Source organism: Odocoileus virginianus, chromosome 10, assembly GCF_023699985.2.
Source record: "Odocoileus virginianus isolate 20LAN1187 ecotype Illinois chromosome 10, Ovbor_1.2, whole genome shotgun sequence".
Taxonomy (NCBI): domain Eukaryota; kingdom Metazoa; phylum Chordata; class Mammalia; order Artiodactyla; family Cervidae; genus Odocoileus; species Odocoileus virginianus.
This window is the reverse complement of record NC_069683.1, coordinates 25,207,110-25,225,710: the sequence shown is the minus strand read 5'-3', so window position 1 is coordinate 25,225,710 and position 18,601 is coordinate 25,207,110. Positions and strand designations below refer to the sequence as shown.

Below are 18,601 nucleotides of genomic sequence, written 5' to 3'. Positions count from 1 at the left end.
TTATAGTTACCATTTTTGGAAGCCGGTTGTGCACCAGCTGTCGTTATGTACGCCCTGTCGTTGACACTTCCCCCAAACCCAGGAGGTAGGTAGCTGCGTTTTACACAGCTAGTTAGACAGTGGAAGTTAACACAGCTAGTAAAGAGCCAGAATTGGAACCCAGGTATGTCTGAGACTAACGCCCAGCCCTCCCGCATAAACTGACTTTAAGTAGCATTGGAGACAGACGCTTTACCATCTGAGCTACCAGGGAAGCCCAAGTAGATGACACAGCTATCAGTAAATGCTTAGTGGGTATCTCTTTGGGGGGATATACTATATGTGTGGAGCATATGTGGGGGATGTGGTTGGTCTGGCCTGTAAGAAGTTAAAAATGTAGGTGAAGAGTTTTGTTTTTCTTTCTTCTTCTTCTTTTTTTTTTTTTTATTAAGGAGAACTAGCAATTTTAAGATCTAACCCCAACTCATCGCTCCTTTGTCACCTGCTGCTTGTTCTGCGTATTTTCATTTGCCTTTGCTTGTGCCCTTTAAGTGAAACGCCCCCCTTTTCACCTTCGCTCTTCCTCCAGATGTTTTATGTTTGATTTATGTATTTATTTTTTGGCTGCACCCGCATGGCTTTTTAGTTCCCCAACAAAGGCCCCTTGCAGTGAAAGTGCCTAGTCCTTAACCACTGGACCGCTAGGGAATACCCTCCAAATGTTTTTTAATTGAGTGAAATCCTACTCTTTTTAAAAAGACAGGCTCAAATATCACCTTTTCTGGGAAGGTTATCCCAACCTCCTTTCGGGAAGAATTAGTTTCTCCTGCTTAATGATTTCATAATGCCATTAAGGCTTAAGTTTAACTGTATTTCCTTGTAAGAATGTCTCTCTCCTCCTCTTGACCATGCCTTTTCATCGTTCTATTCCTATTTAAATTAGCATATTTTGAGTTGGCTTTAAGGCAATGATGAATGCCAGATGTCTAACATCCATCCCTACAGGCGTTCAGAGAAAGGAACAAACACTGGTGAGGTTGGGCAAATGACCTGGGAAGGGATAGGTCTTGAACCAAATCTTACATGGATGTGTTAGTTTACTAAACTGAATATTAAAGACCTGGAAATCCTGCTTTTTCTCTTTATTGCACAGAACGAGTTACTTCATCCTCAGCTCGTTCCCAACGTGTGAAGAAGATACAGTTAGAAGTGTTTTTGTTTGTCCTTTCTCATAGGAGATGCTGGTAATGTTACCTTTTGGTTCTTAGAGCATTTCCAGAGCCAGACAGGATTTAGGACAGAGGAGATGGGTGTCTGGAGTGGGATGCTGGAAGGTTCAAAAGGAATGACATTAAAGCAACCTATTAATAATACAGGCCTGAAAATGTCAGTTCCAGTAACTTCATTCTGTTTAATGGGCTTATCTGATGTTCAGATAATTATATCAAATGATTCTTCTAATGTGCAGAAAGGAGTCTGCCAAACCTCCTGAAAATGGTCAACATTTCTTTTGATCCTTGGATTACCTTCCAGGTGTGTAATAAACTCTAATTAGTGCTTATGAGAATATTTTGTGATATTCAAGTGCTACTAGTACAAATGCTAATTATTTTCAGTATTATAAATGCAGAAAACATTGTGTCTTTCTTTTCCTTTACTAGGAAGCCCATTAGGAATAAAGAACTCAATTAAAAAATTAGGGGGAAAAACTTGATAAAAAACATTTATAGTAAATAAGAGGTTAATGTTCTAGGCCTTTATTAACTAGCCCAAACCAACGTGTTAAGTGTTAGTCCTCTACAAATCAGCACCTAAGACGGTTAACACCCCACCCAACCACATACATTATGGTGGTTTGCAACTTCCTACATTACTCACCATATTTTTCTGCTGACTGGCAAGGGATTAATAAAAATATTTGCCCCACACATTTTTCTTAAATGCTTCATGAGATTCTGCCTTCCATTTGTCATCCCCGGGTGTCTTATCTGTAATAGAATCAGGGAACCAGCTTCTCAGTCCAGTGTATATTTACTTTGAACGCTGATGAAGAAGCATTATTTCCAGAGTCTTCCTTTCAGCTCTCAGGAATGAAGGAATTTAAGAATTAAATTACTGTTTGATTAAAATACAAGCAAGCAGTTTATAGTGTTAAGGCCATGTTCTCGTGACATGGTACTCAGATTGGGACAAAATATTCGAACTTGTTACTCTGTGGAGTGTAGGTCCATGAATTTGGTAGTTACAAGTGTCATTTTACAGGTGATCTGTTTAATCATGGAAGTAGAATATTATATTGGGATAAGGATAAGACCTTAGCAAGCCCATTTATTTTACAGGTGAGAAATCTGAAACCCAAAGAGATTAAATCATTTGCTTAGAGTCACACTGCCAGTTAGTGTCAGAGCAAGAACATTTTGGTTCATTTTTTTTTTCCCTCTAGGAAAGTGCATGAACTTAATTGAGAATGTCTGAAAACCTTGACAAGTCCAATATAAATGAAGCAGGAAAATCAAAGTCAAGTGATTCTGAGCGAGGCCTTGAAGATGCTGTGGAAGGTTCTGATGAAGCTTTACAGGAAACAATAAAGTCGGGCTCTCCAAGCACCCAAAGAGTGCAAAGACCTCACTGTAAGCACATTTGACTTTGGATAGAAGCAGTATCTTCATTGTTTTTATTTTTTTTATTTTTTATTTATTTTTTCTTCATTGTTTTTAGATGATATTTTTATTATCCTTCCTTGTACATGTGGCCCTGAGCTAGGTTCTAATAGTATGATAGAATTGCCAATAATTAGCATTTAAGTATAGCAACCGTTTCACAACTAACAGCCCAGTCACTTACGGATTTTCAATTGCATGAGCAACTCACATTTTAGAATAATGTTCGGAATATTGCTGTTTTCCTCCAGCCTCAGTGACATTCCAGTTTGTCTGAAATGCTCTGAGAAATAGGAGGGTGGAGTGAAAATTGCAGCTTTAATTAAGAGTGTTTGAAAAGTTCTAGCCAGGTCTGTGCTTGTGCAGGTTAAAAAAAAAAAGTTTTTGACTGTGAGTTCACCACACCCTAACTTCACTGCCTGGGGGCATCGTTCCCACAAGGCCGAGGGGATTCAGTGTATTAACTGTGTGTGGTGAAGGTACTTCAGATCCCTGGCAGGAAGCAGGCCTCGCCAATGAGAGGATGGCAATTTCCGCAAGTATTCCCAGCAGATGCTCCAACTCATGTCTTTTATTAGGAATACTCAGGGTTTTTGAAGTGAGTACAAAAATGAAAGTTTTAAGAGGGATTGTCATGGTCTAAGAATGTCAGTGTTGATATTATCTCTTTAAAGTACAAATGATCTGTAATCCTTCATGTTTGAAAAAAGTACAAGCATTTGGGAGTTTAAGGTGTGTTTCTGTTAAAATGATAAAAGCCCCTGCCAGGTAATTTATTAGCCAACAGGGTATTCTTAAAGCAGACATTGGTGGACCCCATTTTATTGTAGTTTATCATTGAATAGATTTTGATAAATATACTACTAGGTCACATTGTATTCAGGGAAGAAAACATGCTGTTAATAACAGTCTAATGTGGTTGTATTATGCCTTGTCTCCAATGTGTATAGTTAGAAGGCTTCATCTGTTTTCTCATTTTTAAAAGGAGGAAAATATGCTTATCTCTTAGGGTCATTGTAAAGACTAAATGAATTCATATAAAGTTCTTACAACAGTGTCTGCATATAATAAATGCTCAATAAACACTAGTTGTTAGTATTACTGCTACTAACATATTGCATTTATTTATTTATTACAAAAAATTTTTTTGGCCATGTCATGTGACTTGTGGGATCTTAGTTCCCCAATCAGGGACCGGACACCCTTTGCAGTGAAATTCCCTCATCTGTTGCGTTTTAAGATACCCAGGAGATGGCTGTAATATGGATGTTGATGGCCAGTATGGTACTTTTATCACTTATAGTTTCTGGTAAAGAAGTACCTTTGGATTAGAATGTTCAGTTCTTTGATTAATGGCCTTGCCTTTGGCATCCTGTCAGTCTGATGGCATGATTCCAAATTAATGTCAAGCCAGCATTAGACTATATTAGTTGACATTATATGTAGTTATGTCCTTAAGGCAGCTTATCCTGAGACCTATGATCAAGTGTTGGGGAATCCAGGAACAGTCAAAAAGGTGTATCAACATGTCTGTATATATATATTTTTCTAGGAAGGTCAGAAAAGCTTTCCTTAAATTCTCACAGTTCCATATCAAAATGAGGTTTAAAATCAATGACTGACTATATTGTTTCTGGCTTTCTTGCCCTTTTCTCCTTGTAATAATAGGTAGGAATAGGGCTATGGGCTCCAGTGGTAAAACTGCGACCCCGGAGTCTGGGGCCAGGTCAGGAGGCATCACTGCTTGCAGAGAGCATACAAAAGAATTTATAAAATATGAAATTAGTTATCTGCAGACATCTCTCCCAAACTGTGTAAATGTATAGCTAATGAGTTTAAAGTAACTCTAAAATCATATGTTTGTTGTTCAATGGCTCAATCATGACCAACTCTTTGTGACCCCGTGGACTGCAGCACGCCAGGCTTCCCTGTCCTTCATCGCGTGTAGCTTACTCAAATTCATGTCCATTGAGTCAGTGATGCCATCCAACCTTCTCGTCCTCTGTCGCTCTCTTCTCCTCCTGACTTCAGTCTTTCCTTGCATCACATCTGGAGTTCTACAAATTAAAAGCAAAAAGATAGCCTTTAGGCTTGCAAAGTAAAATACAGAATAATGTTTGAATGATAGAAATACTGTTGGTAACTGTGATGCTGTGATTTATAGTGGGAAATATATGTTTGGTTCTCATCCAGTTTCTGGCTCAGAACTTCTAAACTACTGGAATTTCTTGAGTGACGAGGGCTAGAAAGATGTCTTTTGTTCCACTATTGAGGCACAGCCTAACCTAAGGGGACTCAATCTTGAGATTAGAGGGTTGGAGCTTTCAATCCTACCCAGCCCTCCCTCCCACCTCTGGGGAGGAGGGAGGAGCTGGAGGTTGTACAGTTGCCAGTGGCCATTTATTTAATCAAGTTTGCCTATGTAATGAAGCCGAGAGAAAAACCCAGAAGGATGGGGTTCAGAGAGCTTCTGGGTTAGTGAGGACATGGAGGTACTGGGGGAGTGGCACCCTGCTTCCTCCTACCTTGCCCTTTGCTTCTCTTCTATTTGGCTGTTTCTGAGTTACATCCTTTTATAATAAACCAGTAATCTAGTAAGTAAAATGTTTCTTTGAGTTCTGTGACCTGTTCCAGCAAATTAATCAAATAAAAGGGGGTGAGAGGTTGTTGGAACTTCCCATCCACAGCCAGTCTGTCAGAAGCACAGGTGACACACCCTGGACTTGGGACTGTCCTCTGAAGCGGGGCTCGGGGGAGAGTCCTGTAGGACTGTGTCCTTAACCTGTGGAGCCGGATGCTGCTCCAGGTAGGTAGCGTCAGAATTGCAGCACACTTGTCTGAGAATTGCTTGGTGGTGTGGGGAGAAAACCTTCACCCGCTTACCCTGCACATGATGGAATTTGGGTACATAATGTTTAATAGCTGATACAGAATATAAAAAAGAGAAGATGGCTGGTCTTGTCAGAATTGGTTGGCGCTGATCCAAGGTGGTTATTTGATTCTAAAATAATTAATTCTTTAAACATAGAGATCCTTAGAGTAAGGATCAGTCAGCTGTAACTTAATGTTTCCCATAAGTTTCTCTACTTCAAAATACTTTATTTTGTGTGTGTGTGGGAAAAAGGATTTATTACTTGCAGCAAGTAAGGAGAATACCAGGGGTCTTTTCCAAAGCAATGTCTCCCTCAACAGCAAAACTGGGGAAGTTTTAAGCCAAGGGTACCTCATGTTCATGAAGGGGCTTGACCAGAGACTTCTGCCTGGAATTGGGATAAAGGTTGCCAGAGCTGAAGCTCTTGATGATTGAAGTCGGGAGGATCAGAAAAGGTCAACATGGTGACATTCCCTCAGTTCTGACCAGACTTCCATCTCAACAGGTAGTTACCCTCCTCCTTAGTGGGGTGGGGGGCCTTAGTTCCTACAGAACTCCAAGATGTCGGATATCAGATCATAATGTTTATCTTACAGAATTACTGAGATTTGTTCAAGGGCAAGCATTGTGGCCAGGCTTAAATCACTGGCTTCTTAGAGCAAGAAAATCATGCCTGGTTCTTTTTCTCTGGGGACCACCTACCCTATCTACTTACAGTACTTTTGTTGTTATTGTTGCTGTTAAGTCATTGAGTTATGACTCTTTTGTGACCCCTTGGACTATAGACTGCCAGGTTCCTCTGTTCATGACATTTCCCAGGCAAGAATACTGGAGTGGGTTGCCATTCCCTTCTCCAGGGGATTTTCCTGACCCACGGACTGAACCCAGATCTCCTACTTTGTAGGCAGATTCTTTACCATCTGACCCACCAGGGAAGCCCTAGAGTGGGTTGCCATTTCCTTCTCTAAGAGATCTTCCTGACCTAGGAATTGAACCTGCATCTCCTGCATTGGCAGGCAGAGTCTTTACCGCTGGGCCACTGGGGAAGCCCTGCAGTACTGTGCGACTTTGCAAATATCCTGTTTCTGCTTCAACTTCAGCTCACTAATTTTAGCCTTTACCAGTGGATCTTTCCTGTACCATTATTACCCTTTTATTCTAATGGTGATTTTTTAAAGATTGAAGTATAGTTGATTTATTAGTACAATATTATGTTAGTTTCAGGTGTCCAGCAAGTGATTCAGTTATATAAATATATATATATATATATATATATATATAATTTCAGGTTATTTTCCTTGATAGTTATTACAAGGTATTAAATATAATTCCCTGTGCTAAATAGGAATCCTTGTTACTTGTATAGTAGTTTGTGTCTGTTAATTCCATATGTGTTGTATGTTAATTGCTTCAGTCGTGTCCGACTCTTTGCAACCCCATGGACTGTGGCCCGCCAGGCTCCTCTGTCCGTGGGATTCTCCAGACAAGAATACTGCAGTGGGTTGCCATTCCCTTCTCGAGGGGATCTTCCCGATGCAGGGACTGAACCCAAGTCTCCCACATTGCAGGTAGATTCTTTACTAATCTGAGCCATACTCCTAATTTATCCTAATTAGGAGTTAATTCCATACTCCTAATTTATCCCATCCCCAGTTTCCCTTTTGGTAACCGTAAGTTTGTTTTTCTATGTCACTGAGTCTGTTTTGTATACAGATTCATTTGTGTTATTATTTTATTTTATTTTTGGTTTTTTATAGGTTTTTTTTTCTTCTTTAATTCTCTGCTCACAAAGCACCTTCTGCTCCAAAGTGTAATCACCTAGTTGATCAGTAAAACATGCCATATTCAGATGAAAAAAAATCAGATGTTATTCCAGTTAATATTTCCCATTTAGCACTTTAGTTTATTAAATCAGACGCTGGTGAGATTTATGAGATAAATGGATGACAGAGTTGTGCATTTCTAAAGCGCAGGACCAGACTGAATTGTGGTGTCTCTGTGCTGTGCCCAGTCGCTCAGCTGTGTCCGATTCTTTTGTGACTGCATGGACTGTAGCCCGCCAGCCTCCTGTGTCCATGGGGATTCTCCAGGCAAGAATACTGGAGTGGATTGCCATGCCCCGTGTGGGGGATTTTCCCAACCCACGGATGGAACCCAGGTGGCCCGCGGTGCAGGCAGAGATTCTTTACCAGCTGAGCCACCAGAGAAGCCCAAGAATCCTGGAGTGGGGAGCCCACCCCTTCTCCAGGGGAACTTCCCAACCCAGGAATCGAACTGGGGTCTCCGGCATTGCAGGTGGCTTCTTTACCAGCTGAGCTGCCAGGGAAGCCTGTGGTGTCTCTATTCAGTTAATCAGTCAGTGTTGGTTGAGTGCACCCTGTGTAGAGGAATCCAGCAGCAAATGGGCACACGCATTCTCGGCCCTCCTGGAGCTTGCAGTCTAGTGAGGAAGATACTGTCACAAGCACAGTGTAATGTATTTGATGGATAGGCTTTACTTTTGCTTCACTGCATTCACTCTACAGTAGCTGTTTGGGTGACATTTGCCCCTGCCTTCAGTAAACATCCATTTACATGTGTGTGACTGGAGGCATCTCTGCAGTGTATAGACTTCTCAGCTCCTAGAACACCTTTAGTAAAGGAAGGTAGAGAGTATGACCATGTGAATTAGACCTTCATTTTATTTTTGGAATCTGTTCACCAACCTCCGAAAGGGCATGATTAACATCATGTGGTTCTTAGCTTCTCTAGCAGGGCATCAGTGTACAAACGCTGTAACAGTTTAGTGAGAGCTTTAGTGTTACGTCACATAGTAAAATAAATTGTAGGGTGAAGTACATGTAACCTTCCATTCTTTATGGCTCTTGTTACAACTCAGGTCCTTTTCACAAATTGAGGTGAAGCTGGTGGTTCAACAGACTGCGTCTTTATAAGCTCTCGTTTATGAAATTGGTACATTTGAGAACTCTCAAAACAAAAATAAAAACAAAAAACCCAACAGACTCACCCACAACCCTATGATTAGCATGCAGTGAATAATTCCTATACATGTGGATCTCTGATATACCCTGGTCATGTCTTAGAATTGCATCTTTGTTGATCAAACACCCTCCATTAATAAGTCTGACTTTTAAGTAGCCTTTAACTTGGACAGGTCCTGAAAACGTTCTTCTTCCTGGTTGTCTCACAGTCTCAGCACTTGATACAAGCTGTTTTGTCCCACATAGGCCCAAAACAGTGAAGACACACTTGCCTGTGACTGGAAAGTCTCAGGCGTTCCTAGAACATCCTTCAGTCTTATCTTCTTTTCCATATTAAGAAACAGTGAGCCTGAAACATTTAAATGACTTGTTCAAGGGTTACTCTGCACAGTCTAGAGAGAGCTATATTTCTTCCTGACTTGCTCTGTCCACTGCATTTCATGACCAGGTAGTGTATTAACTGTCTTATTTATCAATTACCCAATTTATCAATTACCCAAATGCCTAAAATTGTTGAAAAAAATTATAGTAAATTTATGAGAGAACTTGGTGTGTTTCTCTGATTTTCATAAATTTAAGATGGTCAGACATTTGAATATTTTTGCAAAACCAAGGTTTAAACAAAACTTGGAAGTCCTGGTCTATGAATTTCTTTGTAAAAGTAAAAGAACTCAGTGGAGTTCTGATACTGGGTGTGTCACAGTGAAACCTCCATCTTCTGATAAGTAGCAACAGAAAACACTACCCTGAAGAAATTTACTAACAGTATATGTGTATATGTATTATTGTATATATATATATATATATATATTTAGAGAGAGAGAGAGAGAGAGCGTGCGCGCACGTGCGAGCATATCCCGACTGAGTGCCTTACAATTTTAAATTAACTTTATTGAGGTGTAATTTATATATAATAAAATTCACCAATTCTAAGTGATGAGTTTTGACAATACATATACAGTTTTGTCACTACAACCACAATCATGAGCTGCTACAGTATTTCTATCACTTCCCAATATTCTCCTGTGTCCCTTTGCAGTGAATCTTCCCCACTCCCCCAGTCCCAGCTCTTAGCAGCCTAATCTGCTTCCTGTCACTGTAATGTTGCCATTTTTATAGTTTCATATAAATGGACTCTTCTGTGCATGGCTTTTTGTATCTGACTCTTTCCCTTAGGACAATACTTTTTAGACTCGTCTATGTTGTTGCATGTGTCAGTAGTTGTTCCTTTTCTATTGCTGAGTAGTATTCCATGGTGAGGTCATGCTACAATTGTTTATCCATTTTGAGGTTTATGGACATTTTGATGGTTATGAGCTTTTGAGTACAGATCTTTAAATGGCCGTATGTTCTCCATTTTCTTGGGTTAACACTTACGAGCAAGGCTGCTAGATCAGATGGTAAGTGTATGTTTTACTTTATGAGAAACCAAGAGGCTCTTTCCCAAAGTGACTGTACCATTTGGCATCCCTGCCACTTATGTATGAGTGTTCCAGTTACTCCACATCTGCGCCAACACTTGGTAGGATTAGTCTCTTTAATTTTGGTTCATCTAGTAGGTGTGTATAGTGGTATCTGTCTGGTTTTGATTTTCATTTCCCTTATGATTAATGATGATCGTAATGATGTTGACCATTCATGCTCTGACTGGCCATTTGTTTATCTGCTTCATAGAAATGTTCAAATCTTCTGCCATTTGGTACTGGTTATCTTCTATTATTTAGTTCTAAAAGTTCTTTATATATGCTGGATACAAGTCCTTTATCCAATACTTGTTTTATAAGTATTTTCTTCCATCTGTGGCATGCCTTTTCATTTTCTTAGTATAGTCTTTCACAGAGCAGAAGTTTTAACTTTTTTTTTCCTTTTTTTTTTTTAAGTTTTAACTTTTAAGTTTAATTTATAATTTTTTTTCTTTTGTATTTTGAGCTTTTTGTATCCTGTTTTGCCTAATCCAAGATCACAAAGATTTTGGCCTGTGTTTTCTCCTAGAAGTTGTATAGTTTAAGTTTTTATATTTAGCTTTGCAGCTCGTTTTGAGGGTTTTTTTTTCATTTATTTTATTAGTTGGAGGCTAATTACTTTACAATATTGTAGTGGTTTTTGCCATACATTGACATGAATCAGCCATGGATTTACTGAGTTAGTTTTTATTTATCATTTGAGGTAAAGGTCAAGGGTCATTTCTTTACAAATAGATTTCTGATTGTTTTAGCACTATTTGATGAAAAAACTAATCTTCCCTTTTTGGCCACAAATATACACATGTACTTCCCTGGTGGCTCAGATGGTGAAGAATCTGCCTGCACTGCAGGAGACCTGGGTTCGATCCCTGGGTCCAGAAGATCCCCTGGAGAAGGGAATGGCTACCCACTCCAGTATTCTTGCCTGGAAAACCCCATGGACAGAGGAGCTTGGCTGGCTATAGTCCATGGGTGGCAAAAGAGCCAGACACAACTGAGGCAATAATGCTTTCACTTTTCATACATGTGTATGTGTGTGTCCCAGTCTAGTTGGGGATCTTCTGCTCTGTTCAGTTCATCTGAATATCTTTTGTCATGCCAGACACACACAGTCTTTTTTGTTTTTTTTTCTTTAACGTCATGTGGCATGTGGCATTTTAGTTCCCTGACCAGGGATGGAACCTGTTTCCTTGCAATGGAAATACGGAGTCCCAACCACTGGACCACCAGGGAATTCCCACACGCTGTCTTAATTATTGTTGCTTTTCTTTAAATCAGTTAGTATAAGTCCTCCAAATTTCTTCTTTTCCAAAATAGTTTTGACCTGTCTAGGTCCTGTGCATTTCCATCCAAGTTTAAGAGCCCATTTGGCAATTTCAACAAAAACCTTGCTGGGATTTTGATTGGAATTTCATTTTATCAGTAGATCAATTTGGTAGAAATTGACAGCTAAGTAATACTGAGAATTGAAAAGATCTGTTGCACCTGGATTTTGGATATTTATTGCATTTTACTAATATCCACAAAGTCAGCTTTACTTATTATTTTTATTAATATTCTCTGAAAATGCTGAAAAGAATTTTGTGAAGTTTTTCAACTTCCCTTTACATGACTAAAAAAGGATTTTTACCAGACAGGATATGACCAGCTCTTAGATTTGATTCCTTTTTCTGGTGAGCAAATAAAAAAAGGGAAAGAAGGGAGAAAATAACTTTTCAGTGACCTAGCAAGATCTTTACAGCTGTTAAACCATGTGTAAACCAGTGCCATTTTAAGCCCAGATCTTATCACCACTGTGTAAAATTAATATAACCATCCTCCAGGCCAGTGCTTTTCAGAGTATGGTTCCTGAAACCATCAGTATCAGGTGGAATCTTACAAGAAATGCAGTTCTCAAGCCCCGCCCCAGACAGGCTAAATCAGAAACATGGAGGGGGGCCAGCATAAGCCCTCCCCCTGATTCTAAATTAAAGACACTCTGTCATGGGCTTTTTTTTTTTTTTAACAGCTTTATTAAGGTATAATTGATAGACCAAAAACATGCATGTATTAATCATTGGCTTTTTAAGTGTAGGAATTACCCTATGTTCCTTGGCTCAGAACACCTGGGAAGGTTTATGAGGAGTTTGTTTTTTTTTTTTTTGGTCTAGAAGATAAGTCTCAAACTTTATCAAAAGAAAGAGAAGAACGGAAACCCATTATGAGGGTATTGCCACAGGTGATACAGAAATAAAACTCACTGGACCTGGCTAACAGTGGTGGAAAGGGAGAAATCAAACATAACTGAGGTTTTTGATTCGTTGGGCCTGCATTCCAGAAATTCTTGTGTCACACAGCCTCTGATTTGTTCATCTGTCGATCTCTGAATTCTTATATTGCCCTAATATCCTAGTAGTAGTTTTAGCGTTGTTTAAATAGCACCTGGCACCCTAAAGTACTCGCTGCTGTTTTTATCTGGGGAGATTCATTCATGGCACCAGGGGCTTCCCTGGTAGCTCAGACGGTAAAGCGTCTGCCTGCAATGTGGAAGACCCGGGTTCGATCCCTGGGTCAGGAAGATCCCCTGGAGAAGGAAACGGCAACCCACTCCAGTACTTTTGCCTGGAAAACTCCATGGATGGAGGAGTCTGGTGGGCTATAGTCCATGTTGTTGCAAAGAGTCGGACACAACTGAGTGATTTCACTTCACTTCATTCATGGCACAGTGTTGATGATGGAGCAAAATGGTGAACTGCTAATGGGAACAAAAGAGGCGATCTTAAATCTGGTGTCTTTTTTTCCATTTAGGATGGACAGGAGGCATAGGGATTAGAAAATAAACCCTCAGCTTGTTGGGAAAGTGATAATCAGTAACTTTAAAAAGTTTTTTCTAAGTTTTCATTTATTGTAATCATTTGCCATTGACCAGTTTTACCAAGAAAAAAAAAATGTTTTGAGTATTGTAAATGATCTCTGCTTTTAGGATTCTAGGTTAAAAGAAAAAAGTGAATATGAAATAGGTACAATTCTCTTGTTTGAAATTGCCAGAATATTTTCATAAGTAGAGGCATAACTGAAATTATTAGCTGTTAGCTTGTAGGAGAACCACTGCCTTCTAAAATTAATTTAAAAAATTTAGGAGAAAATCCTAATCTAGAGGAGCAAACCTCTTACACCAGACTTTTGTTACAGCTAGTCCTCCTCGATTCGTGACAGTAGAAGAACTTCTAGAGACAGCGAAAGGAGTCACTAACATGGCCCTAGCCCATGAGATTGTTATAAATGGAGACTTTCAGATTAAACCAGTTGAATTACCAGAAGACAGGTAAGGTGGTTACTGAGTTATCTTGTTTAGTAGAACACTGCCATTTTCCAGTTCTGGAAATATTTTCTTCACTTGATGTATATATTCTAAAATATTTTTCCTTTTGTATGTTGCTAAAAAATATTCCTTATCCTTGGAATTACCAGAGTTTGAAAGTGTATGTCAGGACCACTGATCCTTGACGATGTAAGTGAAAGGTCTGGAAGTCTTCCATGTTAGTGTCTCCCCAGTCCATAGAATTTAGCTGCCTCCTTTTGTGTGTTCATAGTACTGTTTCCTTCATTTCTTCTTTGTAACTGTCACATTGTACTGTAGTTGTTGGTTTACTGTCTTTCATTACCAGATTGTAAACTCCTCAGAGATAAGGACTATGCTTTATGCTTTATTCTCTATCCCTACCTAGCAGCTGGCCCATATTATATTGAATCTGAAATTCTATTAGTTGTAAGATACACTGTTAAAAATGGATTGTCACAAGAAGGAAAAAAAGCATTTCCCATTATAATTGTGAAAGTACCATGAAAAACTTGGGTTTCTGTTGACAGAGCAGTGACTGCTGAGTCAGCAAGCTATAGTGTCTCCCACGTGAGGCTTCTAAATAGGACTTTACAAATGTTTCTTGTATGTTCTGCAAGGATAGCACCTTTTCATGTTCCTAGTGAAGAATTGCTTGTTTTGCTCTCATGACATAAAGACTGGTTTTCCTGAAATGTTAAATATAAGTGGTTATAATCTGGTACCTAATTAACAGTTGTCCTATGTGTCACATGAGAATAGGATAATTTTAGCAAAAAAACTTCGAGTTTAAAGTCTTAAACATCTAAAGAAATTTTCTGATATCAGGAAACTTAAATGATCAGATCTGAGCTTTCCAGTATTATTTTTATCATATGGCACTGGTTCAGGCTGTTAATTGGACTGATACCTCCTATCAAATTAGATGAAAGTTATCCTTTCCATTGAAAGAACACTTATTAAGAAAGGTACTTATTGAAATAAATCACTAACTAAAAATAAGGTATGTGATTGGTTTAAGTATGTCTGGGAACTCTTTCCTTCAACCAAGTAATTTAAAAAATTTCTCACTCTAAACCTATAGAATTTGTGCTTTTGAGAGCGATTTGAGACAATGATATTTGCTTTTTTTCCATCTGCCTCCAGCTTGGAGAAGAGAGTAAAGGATATTGTCCATAAAGCTTTTTGGGATTGCTTGAGTGTCCAGCTAAGTGAAGTCCCCCCGACGTATGACCGGGCCATCAAGCTTGTTGGTGAGATCAAAGAGGTGAGGCGAAGAGCAAGTCGTGATGCTTTCCTGGTGTGTTAGGAGTTTTTAATCCCACCTCCCTGTGTTAGTGTACTAGAAGGCTTTAAAGAAATTGAAGGATGAAGATTTTAAATTGCTTGCTGAAATGTGGATTTAGTGTATTTGTGGCTTACTGCCCTTTAAAAACTTTCAAACAAGCCATAATAACCTAAGGGCATTACTCTTATAAATGAAAAAAGGTTCAGATTTTAAAAAACAGAATTACTTAAAAAAAAAAAGTTATTTTATAAAATATGATGATTTATAAAAATCTTAACAGATATGAACACCTTCAATATATAATGACCAAAAAAGTGACTCAGACTTTGGGATAAAGAAGGTATTAAGTGGAGGGTAGGACTGTTTTTGCAATATCTTTAGAAACAGTTTCTCAAAGAAGTAATATGTCTGTGGAAATTACCGTTTGTCATTGGCTCACAGGCTCACATTCCATTAATGTGTTTTTTTTCACTTTTAATAGTTTTTTCTTCCTATGTCCAGTTGCTTGCTACCTAGAGCTTAAGTTTAAATAGCTAGTCTAAATGATTTGTACACATGTTTTCCTATAGATTTGTTGAATAAGAGGTTCAAATATGTGCACCATTACAGTAACAATTGGTAAGCCCTTTTTTGGATAATTGTCAATTCCTTTACACATAATAAAAAATGGCATCTGACTAGGAAGCTTTGATTAGCTTGGCTGTGCTCTCTTGTAGACCCTCCTGTCTTTCTTGCTGCCTGGTCACACTAGACTGAGAAACCAGATAACAGAAGTCTTGGATCTGGATCTGATAAAGCAGGAGGCAGAGAATGGGGCCCTGGACATTTCTAAGCTGGCAGAATTCATTATTGGCATGATGGGGACGCTGTGTGCACCTGTGCGCGATGAGGAGGTGAAGAGACTGAAGGACGTTAAGGAAATAGTGCCCCTTTTCAGGTATGGGTATTGTGTGAATCACCTCAGGGCACCTAAAATACATAGCCTGTTTTCAGAGTTAGACTCCCTCAAGTGTAAGTATTCATGCCTTAACAAAAAAAATTAAAACGCAGACATTTTGTTGTGTTTACGTCAGCAGCGCATATCCTAAAATTGGAATAGTACCGAGATTTGCCTGGCCCCTTGGCAAGGATGACTTGCAAATCTGTGAAGCATTCCATATTTTTTAAAAATAATAGTTATAATTAAAGAAGAAAGGAGGGAGGGAACAAAGGAAGTGAAGAGAAGGGGAAGGCTTGAAGAAAAGAGAAAAGACAGTGAACTTGAGACTGCGTGAGGTTATAGTGTGTATACTCTTTAAATGACCGAAGGCAAATCAAGGCAAAGACTGATCATTAGCATATATTTTTAAAAAGTTAAAATTTTAAATCTGTTTTTTTTTTTTTTACTAAAATCAATATAAATCCAATAGAACAAAAAGACATGAAATATTTTTTAAAAAGCAAACATTTTGTAAACTACAGAAAAGTAGAAAGGAAAAAAATTCACCCATGATTTTATCACACAAAGGCACAATCACTATTGTCATATTGATATATAAATTTTTTTAGTTTTTTTGCCTCAGCATTTGGAAAAAATTACAAATCTACAGAAAAATTGCAAAAACAATATAATCAACACTCATGTAATGCTTACATAGATCCACCAGTTTTGTTTTGTTTTGTTTTTTTTTTTTTTTGACCCACCAGTTTTTAACAGTCAATTTGCTTTATCATACATTGAGGATATATGCATGTATGTATGTATTTTTCCATGAACCTTCTGATGGTTAATGTCAGATGCTATATTTCACCCTTAACTATTTCTGCAAGTACTTCCTATGATTGTGGATATTCTCTCACATGATCAAAATACAACCAGGATATTTAAGAAATTTAACATTAAAATAATCCTATTAGGGCCCGGCTCCTGCAGACCCGGCGGCGGTCCCCGGCGGAGCTCTCCAGACTTCCCCGAGCTGGACGAGTTGCAGGACAGACGTGCTTACGTCCACCTCCCGCCTCTGCTGCCGACTGGCAGACGGAGCGTAGGGCTGTCGGCGTCATTTCCGGGAGTCATCTGAGGGCAGGCAACCCCACGGTGATAACTGAAGGGGGTTTCATTTTGATTAATTTTTGTAAAAAGGGGATTGGTCTGGGGAGTGTGTCGTGAGAACATACACCTGCTCCCACACACCCCCCCCCCCCGCCCTGCCCAAAATCCTTTCCTTTAATCGTGTTTGCGCCAAAGCCCCGTGCCAGACGTTCGCTGTCGCTGAGTGTCAAATGCGAAACTACTGAAGGCTTCAAAAGGGTTTTGCTCTTACAAGAAAGGAAACAATAGGAAAACGGCAGCATTCACTAGAGATAGAGAGGTCGGTAACTTTGCGCGGGACGGGGTTGGAGGGGTTTAAGGAGAGGGGAGGACGCATGCGATTGGTAGTGGCAGTTGTTGAATCGCCGAGTCGTGTCTGACTTTGCGACCCCATGCACTGCAACACTGCCAGGTTTTCTGTCCTTTACTGTCTCCTGGAGTTTGCTCAAACTCATGTCCATTGAGTCAGTGACACCATCCATCCAGCTCACCCTCTGTCGCCCCCTTCTCCTGCCCTGGATCTTTCCCAGCATCAGGGTCTTTTCTAATGGGTCCGCTCTTCACATCAGCTGACGCAAGTATTGGAGCGTCCTTTCAGCTTCAGCATCAGCCCTTCCAAGGAGTATTTAGGGCTGGTTTCCTTTAGGATTGACTGGGTTGATCTCCTTGCTATCCAAGGGCCTCTCGAGAATCTTCTCCAACAGCACAATTTGAAAACATCAGTTCTTCCGATGCTCAGCCGCCTTTATGGTCCAGCTCTCACAGCTGAACACGACTGGAAAAACCAAATATTTGACTATACGAATCTTGTTGGCAAAGTGATGTCTTTGCTTTTTAATATGCTGTCTAGATTTGTCATAGCTTTCCTTCCAAAAAAAACCGACGGCTGCAGTCACCATCTGCAGTGAAGAAAATAAAATCTGTCACTGCTTCTACTTTTTCCCCTCACGTTTGCCATGAAGTGGGGGCTTCCCTGGTGGCTCAGATGGTAAAAAAAAAAAAAATCTGCCTGCAATGCGGGAGATCCAGGTTCGATCCCTGGGTTGGGAAGATCCCCTGGAGAAGGAAATGGCAACCCACTCCAGTATTCTTGCCTGGAGAATCCCATGGACAGAGGAGCTGGAGATCCAGAGTCTGTGGAGTCACAAAGAGGCAGACACGACTGAGCAAAAACACTAGGGACAGGACCAGATGCCAGGATCTTAGTTTTTTCAGTGTTGAGTTTTAAGCCAGTTGTTCACTCTCCTCTTTCACCCTCATCAAGAGGCTCTTTGATATGTATACTAAAGTATACATAAGCATACATAGTTGAACATATTATTTTGAACAACTACCTATCAAGAAAAATACAAATTTTAATTTTACTTTCACTTATTTGGGACTCCCCCGGGTCTAGTGGTTAAGACTCTGTGCTTCCAATGCAGGGGGCACAGGTTCCATCCTTAGTCAGGGAACTAAGATCCCACAGGCCACACAATGTGGCCTAAAAAAATAAAAAATGAGCATTTTCACTTATTTTTTCTCCGATGCTCTTCCTTTCTTTTCCAAGTATATGATCTATTGATACATTGTTTCCCTTCTCTCTGAAGAACTTCTTTTACTATTTCTTGCAAGACAGCTCTACTAGCAACCAAAAAAAAAAAATAATAATAATCCTATTAACTTTTAGTCCATATTCGTTTCCTTTAGTCTTTTGACTGTATATTTCTAAATGTATATAATTATGATCAAATTTATATAATTTTTATGCTATATGGGCAGAGGATTGACATGATGCTGCCTGAGAATTTGACTTTTGGTTAAATTCTCAATTCTTTTCTGTAAACAGATATCAAAATGCTACTAGGCAGCATTGCTTATGGGGAAAATGACCTCTGACTGGTAAATTGCCTCTGGACAGAAAGGAATGATAATGAACTATAAATACTGGATGGGACACCATATTTGGTATTTCCTCAAGTGGGGAAA

At 39.4% G+C, this 18,601-nt stretch overlaps 1 protein-coding gene and 1 non-coding gene across 10 annotated transcripts in view; both read left to right on the top strand.

Annotated features, from left to right (window-relative positions):
* The window catches only part of TCP11L1 (t-complex 11 like 1), a 36,796-nt gene that overhangs the window by 630 nt on the left and 17,565 nt on the right, over window positions 1–18,601 (top strand). For 6 of the 9 annotated variants that reach the window (XR_011489921.1, XM_020899030.2, XM_070473201.1 and 3 more), the window contains exons 2-5: window positions 2,423–2,609; window positions 13,127–13,259; window positions 14,421–14,541; window positions 15,279–15,499. Coding sequence is in view for 8 of the 9 variants with exons in the window: in XM_020899030.2 (XP_020754689.1) it covers window positions 2,447–2,609; window positions 13,127–13,259; window positions 14,421–14,541; window positions 15,279–15,499 (638 nt within the window). In the remaining variant the exon portion in view is untranslated. Of the gene's footprint in view, window positions 1–1,441; window positions 1,513–2,422; window positions 2,610–13,126; window positions 13,260–14,420; window positions 14,542–15,278; window positions 15,500–18,601 lie in introns of those variants that run through there. The other 3 variants (XM_020899031.2, XM_070473204.1, XM_070473203.1) reach the window with 3 other exon arrangements.
* Window positions 15,623–15,726, top strand: LOC139037243 (U6 spliceosomal RNA). The gene has a single exon (XR_011490075.1). It is a non-coding gene; the product is annotated as a U6 spliceosomal RNA (small nuclear RNA).